Source organism: Helianthus annuus, chromosome 6, assembly GCF_002127325.2.
Source record: "Helianthus annuus cultivar XRQ/B chromosome 6, HanXRQr2.0-SUNRISE, whole genome shotgun sequence".
NCBI classification, from domain to species: domain Eukaryota; kingdom Viridiplantae; phylum Streptophyta; class Magnoliopsida; order Asterales; family Asteraceae; genus Helianthus; species Helianthus annuus.
In genome coordinates, this window is record NC_035438.2 from 114,910,456 (window position 1) to 114,918,364 (window position 7,909).

The 7,909-nt window shown below is 35.2% G+C and overlaps 1 protein-coding gene across 1 annotated transcript; it reads left to right on the forward strand.

Moving 5' to 3' along the window:
* The first annotated feature begins 256 nt into the window (after positions 1–256).
* On the forward strand, positions 257–7,114 carry LOC110879156 (long-chain-alcohol oxidase FAO1). Its single transcript, XM_022127577.2, has 3 exons — positions 257–534; positions 846–1,118; positions 5,252–7,114. The coding sequence occupies exons 1-3, from the start codon at positions 292–294 to the stop codon at positions 6,965–6,967; spliced, it is 2,232 nt and encodes a 743-aa protein (XP_021983269.1). The 5' UTR covers positions 257–291; the 3' UTR covers positions 6,968–7,114.
* Positions 7,115–7,909: the final 795 nt, after the last annotated feature.

A 7,909-nucleotide genomic window follows, 5' to 3' on the forward strand; every position in this document is an offset into this window, starting at 1 on the left:
TGTGAAGCTTACCGTAGATCAGATAATGGACGGTTGTGATGCATTACTGTAGATAAGAACTACCTCAATTGTATATATATAATAATAATAATTATATAATACCGAAGTCTACAACTCCTTAAATAGCAATTGAAATTGCTTACGTATTACCAATTAAATAAGTGTGTATTTTTTTCAAATAAAGACGACAGGGGGCCCTACCGATGCATATTTCAACGTCCAGAAACCAATATATATACACACATGATCGATACAAAGGTATACAACATTAATTAACACAAAAAGAAAAAGATGTATGATGAGAGAGAAAGAGAGTGTCACCGTCTGTTAAGAGGAGGTGAGAGAGATGAAGATTACAAAAGTGGAAGCTTATGTTCATCAGAAATGGAGAGTTTGAGCAGCCTATGTGAGGTGATCCTTCAACCACTCCCTTTGAATTCTCTTGATCATGCTCACCATGGCAACAAGAAGAAGGAAGAATCAATCCACTTATTCTCCACTCTTTCTGGTTCCCAACACTCGGTTCCAAAAAAGGTAACATATATAAGTGGTGCACCGAGTATTTTTTTTTCATTGGGGTCCAGTGTTTCGTGTAAGGATTTTTTACAGCCAAACATTAAAATTTTCGGTGAGTCGTCGTAGTCAGGTCGGGGCTAGGAAATAATGTAGAAGCATTTAGTGGACATGAAACCACTACGGTATATGTTAGAACTTTTATTTTGTAATGAAGTATTAAATAAAATTGACATTCAATTTATCATTTGAAAAAGGAAACTAGTGGTTGTACTGTTTTTTTTCTTTACAAAATTCATATGAATTGATCAAAGTGATTAAATATGCAACAGGTGGCTAATCTTATTGTCAAAAGAGGTTTTTTTGAAGCAGTGATGGTGGTGAGATTGGTTTTAAAACTTCTTTCCACCAGGCTTGGAACCCTTTTTGTTGCTGGTTCTCTTTGCCTGTCTCATCAATGGCCATACATAAACAAATTCTCAGAAATCCCTTTGCATAAAAGGGAAAAGATTGTGCAGAAATGGTTCAAACATAGCTTCCTAACCCCAATCAGACTTGGATTTGTGTTCATCAAAAGTCTCTGTCTTTTTGTCTTCTTTTCTCAGGTGATTGATCATTTCATCTTCCTTTTCTTCTTGCTTCACATGAATATGCTGAAAATAAAATTTTATAGTATTCGAGTTGGCATCGGGTTACAACTGCGCTAAAAGCACTAAGTGTTAACGAAAATTACATATATGGTAAAAATTTAGAGAACTCGGCATTACCAAAGATTTTAAAAAAAAAAATATATTTACCAAGAATCCTAAAAAAAAATCAAATTTTCCAAAAAAGAAATTAGTTATTTCTTTTTTACATTTACGGCAGTCGTAAGGCAGCCGTAAATGCTGTAAAAAGTGATGTCATGCTTATGTCATCACCTTTTTACGGCTACTGTAAGGACCCTAAAAACAGTACTTCGGAAAAAAAATTTACGGTAGGCTTTTCTAATATTTTAATCTAGTTGTGTGAAAAATATGGGGGCAAAACTCGCACAGAAAGGTCGAGTTCTCTAAGTTCTCACAACTCGAAAGGGTAGTCTCTAAATCTTGATCCTATATAGCGATTTTTTTATAAAAAATATTAAAAAAAATGTGTGTTTTTAGCTATTTTTAGGTATTTTTAGTTGTGTTCACATTGGTTCTCACGGTTTTCACAACAATAAAGAGTGGTTCCTAACGGATGCTTCTCATATATATATATATATATATATATATATATATATATATATATATATATATATATATATATATATATATATATATATATATATATATATATATATATATGAGAAGCATATATATGAAACATGGAAATATATATAACGGATGCTTCTCATGTTTCATATAAAGTACGGTCTTAAATGAAACATGGAAATCTCTGAATTGAAATCCTAGTCTCGAAGAAAAAAGTACTTTATTTTAATAGAGTTAGGTGGCGGTGACAATGAGTCGATGAAACTTTTATACGCATTCTTTTATATATAGGATTCAGTTCAATTAAGAATCAAGTTGTGAGAATCATAAGAACTCTTATTTTCCGCAAGAGTTGGTCCATAACTTTTTGCACAAACATAGATTAAAATATTATAAACACATCTATGGAAAAAAAGACAAAAAAAAATTATCGAGTCAGTAGTTGTGCCTGATGTAAATTTTGTTTACACGCTGATGTAAATTTTGTTACAGCGATATAAATTTTTGCATAGGACATTTTTTTATTTTTTATTTTTTTGCTGAAAGAATTATTTTTTTTAAGATTTTTGAGAAAAAAATATTTAGTAAAACCTTTTGGAGGGCTTAGTTATTGTTGATTCTTATTTTACCCAAATCTCTAATTCCTACCATATCCCTATATATAGAGAGAGAAAGGGTTACTTGATCTTTATCCCCCCTTTCTCTTTCTCTATATATGAGAGAGACTAAGGTAGAATGACTGAAACCTTTAATAAATACGTTTTTCTTTTCTGTGGTCATATCCATTAAAATAGTTTGTACAACTTTTATCGTGTTTTAACACACCTATCTAGGTGACACAATAAATATTATATTATATTATACTATAATAATGATCAATAGTATTCTTATGAGTAAATGTTGTTGTTTCGCCTTTTTAACCAAGCTTACTTTTTAGAAAAAAAGATAAAGTTTTAGGGGCTGTTTGGTAACTTTTTAATGACCATTTAGATGCTACATCTTAATGGTTTAAAACCTCTGAATGAATAATAGGTAACCTCAAGTCTGAATGGTAAATCATCACATGTCACATTCTTCTATCTTCTCATTGGTAAAATTCTTAAAGGTTCCATTAAGAGGTAGCCTCTTAATGACCATTCAGATTAGTGGCGGACATAGAGTGTTAATAGGGGTAGCACGGGCAACCCCTCAACCCCGTCTCCGTAGTGTAAAAATACCCATTAACTCCATTTCCGTAGTGTAAAAATACCCCCTCAAATCCGTTTCTGTTATATAAAGGATACCCCTGGGTCCTAAAAAAAATTAGGATACCCCTAACTTTTTAGGCTAATTCCGCCACTAATTCAGATGCTACCAAACAGCCCCTTAGCCAAGTATAGCACATGTTTTAAATGTCGAAATCAATAAACTGGACCAACAATTTACCCTTGGGTTGTTTCTTTTTTTTTTTAAGGGAAAACCTTACATGCTCCTAAATTACATCAAATAAATACTAATCTACTCTTTGTTTGAGATTAAACCTAAGATCCTCTCCCACTAAGAGGCAAGAGTCTCTACCAAATAGGCTACTCCCATATTGGCGGTTGTTTCTCATAGCTAATGAATTAAGTTAGCTAATAAACTATTAACATTGCTACTGATTCTCATGAGTTTTAAATGTCGAAATCAATAAACTGGACCAACAATTAACCCTTGGGTTGTTTCTCATAGCTAATGAATTAAATTAGCTAATAAACGATCAACATTGCTACTTTCTATGATTCTCATGAGTAATTTTATTATAACAATTTCAAAAGATAGTTTGAAAGATTTTCGGTCAATTCCAGTTGTACTCTTTTCCCAAAAAACAAACATATAAAGAATGTTTCATTAGGGGACACGGGGTGGTTCACTAGTGATAGAATCTATCACTCACAAGCACCAATCAAGTTTCGCCATGTCATCTCCCATTTTTTTATCACTCACAACCTTTTTTAGTGGGGGTGGTCATCACTCACCACCACACCCAACAATTTCCCCCCAACCAATAACTACCCTCACAAAATAAAACAATAACGCGTTGAAAATATCACGAAATCGGGGTTTTCGTTATAATATAACGCGTTGAACAATAGCCGGCGGCGGCCCATCACGCGTTGAACATGTTTCCGTTATACAATAACGGCACGAGCCCGAGTCCCCTTACGCGATGAATTTTGATTTGTATTAACCACCTAAATACATATATTATTTTTTTTTAATGGTCGATAAAAGATTTTTATTCATTGTAGCAAGACGCTACCCACTAAGTTTACAAATATTCAACACCAAACATCAAATACAATAAACGGTTACATTAATACTAACTACCAAGATTAAACCGACTCCAATCCTCCCATGATAATGTCACCATTTTTGATCTATTCTTAACCCAAAGGTACGCCATTGCTTTTATCTCATCTAGCAACTTCGTAGAGTTTGGAATTGTTTGTCTAAAAACGGCCTCATTTCTCATCTTCCATAAACTCCAAAACGTCACCAAAACAACTGCATGTAGTGCTTTCCTCTTTTTCCTTGATCCCGAACTTGTTTCATGCAAAGTAAGAAGGTCATTTATTCCAAAAGCAAAAATTGGAGGTATCATACACCAACCCTCTAGATCCTGCCAAATAAGTTGTGCAAATTGACATGACACAAAGATATGTTCACTCGTCTCAACACAATCTCCGCACAGCACACACATTTGATCCAATGCCGACACGTTCCGAACTGATAAAGCATGTTTAGTTGGTAGCCTTTCCATTTCTACCCTCCAAGCCACAATACCAACTTTCTTCGGCATCCAATTGTTCCATTCAAAGACTCTCTCGGGACATATACGGTTAGCTGAACTGAGTATTTTTTTTAAACTAGCAACATTGAAGATGCCATTCGGTTCATACTTCCAAGACCACCTATCATTACCTGACGTCATAACCAAACCGCCAATCAAGACAATCAGTTGATGTAACTGGTTTGCTTCCTCACCATCAAGTATGGGCCGAGCCCAGGCCCAGTTATACACATATATTATATATACACCTTTTCAACATAAACACGTATATCTTTACCAAAAAAAAAAAAAAAACATAAACACGTATATACCTTTTCTTTAATTAAAACAATTATAAGGCATGCATGTAAACATATATAAAACGATTCTCTACTTTCTCATTTTAGTGATATGACACTTGTTTATTTTTCCTTATAAAGTGTTATTTTATTTCTTATTATATCCCACAAACACTATGTATGAATAGATTCTAGTAGTTTTCTCGTTAAAATTTAGATATATAGGGAGGCTATATTTCAAACTAATACTTTGTGTAAAGAAAATTATAACCTACAATACCAACTCAGCTCAAGATTTTCAATTCTACAATTTTATAAGAATTCTTTTTTTAAAGGCACTTGATGAGATTCCGTTGGACTCTTTGTTATTTTTCAGCTGACATAAAATTCTTGAATATGTCCAACAACTGCAGGCTGATGAAAAATCAAACAATCCTTCATGGGAAGCCATCGGCTACCACGTAGACATTAACAAAGACCTTCCCAACGATCAAAAGGAGCGTCCTTTACAAAAAGGAATGGTGGAAACCATGGACGAAACAGATGATTCACTTGTGACCTCCCTCATGCAAAAAGGCTTAGACGTGACGGAAAACTTTAAAGAAAACATCTGCACAGTAAAATGCGATGTGGTAATCGTGGGCTCTGGTTGCGGTGGTGGTGTTGCAGCCGCGGTACTCGCGCAATCAGGCAAGAAAGTGGTGGTTCTCGAAAAAGGGAACTATTTTAACCGAACCGATTATTCGAAACTCGAAGGCCCGTCTCTAGATCAACTGTATGAAGCTGGAAGTATACTTCCAACACTTGATGGGAAAGTAATGATCCAAGCGGCTTCCACGGTTGGCGGGGGCTCAGCCGTCAATTGGTCAGCTTGCATCAAGACACCACTTTCTGTTCTAAAAGAATGGGCCGAAGAACACAACATTAAGTTGTACGGAACCCATGAGTACACTCTTGCAATGGACAAGGTATGTGAAAGAATTGGTGTGATTGAAAAGTGTAAAAGTGAAAGCTTCAAAAATCAAGTTCTCCGAAAAGGGTGTGAATATCTTGGTCTAAAAGTGGAGGATGTCCCACAAAACACATCCGAAAATCATGACTGTGGTTCGTGTTGTTTCGGGTGCAGATCCGGAGACAAAAAAGGAACAGATTCGACTTGGTTGGTTGACGCAGTGGATAACGGAGCAGTGATCATAACCGGATGTAAAGCTGACAAGTTTTTATTACTAAAAAATCATCAAGGTAAAAGAAGAAAGAAATGTGTAGGGGTGATTTCACAAGTTTTAAACCAAAAGATCACCAAAAGATTGCAAATCGAAGCAAAAGTGACAATTTCTGCATGTGGGGCGTTGATGACACCACCCTTGATGATATATAGTGGGCTAAAAAACCCTAATATCGGCAAGAATCTTCACCTTCATCCTGTTCTAATGGCATGGGGATACTTTCCAGACAATGATCTGAATCTGTCAGGTAAAAGCTTCGAAGGTGGGATCTTGACGTCCATTCATAAATCAGGGTTTGATGACAATTACATTCTGGAAGTCCCTGCACTTGCACCAGGTACTTTTGCTGCATTATGTCCATGGGAATCTGGTAAAGATCTAAAGGAAAGAATGCTGAAATACCCAAGAACAGCTCATGTGTTTTCATTGGTTAGAGATTGTGGGTCTGGTGAAGTAAAATCTGCAGGAAGGATAAACTATAGTTTGCATAAATCCGATAAAAAACACATCAAGAACGGGTTGAAACAGGCGATAAAGGTTTTAATCGCGGCTGGAGCGGTTGAAGTGGGAACTCAAAGGTCTGATGGTCAGAGATTTATATGTAAAGGAACTAGTGATGAAGATATAGAGAAGTTTTTGGAGATGGTAGATGCCGGAGATGGGCCATTGTCAATGGTGAAAGATTGGAGTATTTATACTTCTGCTCATCAAATGGGGAGTTGCCGAATGGGAGAAAGTGAAAAGGAAGGTGCAGTTGATGAACATGGTGAGAGTTGGGAGGCTGAGGGGCTTTATGTTTGTGATGCTAGCATCTTTCCATCCGCGGTTGGTGTTAATCCGATGATTACGATCCAGTCGACTGCTTATTGTCTTGCACAAGGAATTGCAAACAATTTTAGATGAATTGTTTTGAAATTAATTCAAATAATTGATAACCATTGCCATGTTGCGTTAGTCAATAGAGTTTTGTTGTGTTAAGTCAGTTCCATTGTAATATGAGCGATTTGTTTTATATATGTTTCTTGTTTTAGTTTATTTTTCCGACTGTAATAGTGCCTATTTAAGGCCACAAAGAGTGGGTTTGGCTTCCACCCTCGGCAACATTGGGTCATTAAACTATATGTTCGAAGGTTCATGATAGTGATAGTTCATCAAGAACTTATACACAAAAGATTGTCAGAATGGGAGATTGTAAGTGCAGTAACCTGCAGAATAACTATAGCTTTATCAATTTAAGTGAAACATCAAGTTCTGACGAGAAAGTCAAAGTCAAAGAATGTTAGGAGTGTAGATTATTTGGAGTTCCTGATTAATGTTATAGTTTCGGACTACATGTGAGTGTGTTCTAGGGAAATTGTGTTTCCCTAAACTTCATTATGTTCGAGTTTATTGTAATAGTTCCGGACTATGTGTGTAGTTGGCCGGAAATGTGGTCTAGACTATAAATGTGGGTTTGTAGTAGGGGTGTTCAAGATCGGATTATCCGGTTTTCGGATATCCGAAAACCGGATATCCGAAAATTTCGGATAGTGAATATTGATATCCGAATCCGTATCCGAAATTTCGGATATCCGATTTTCGGATATCCGAAATTTCGGATACGGATTCGGATATCCAACCGGATATCTGAATTTATAAAAAAAAAATCAAAAAATCCGTTTCGTGTATAGATTAAAACTAAACTTATATTCGATTTTATAAATTTCCAACATTTAAAACTAAAAACAATCATAAATTCACACGAATACAATTATTTACTACTTTTTTACTAACTTTTACAATACTTCAAACAAAATATAATGCTCATATACTATATATATTTATAAAAAAATAATTAGTTTTCGG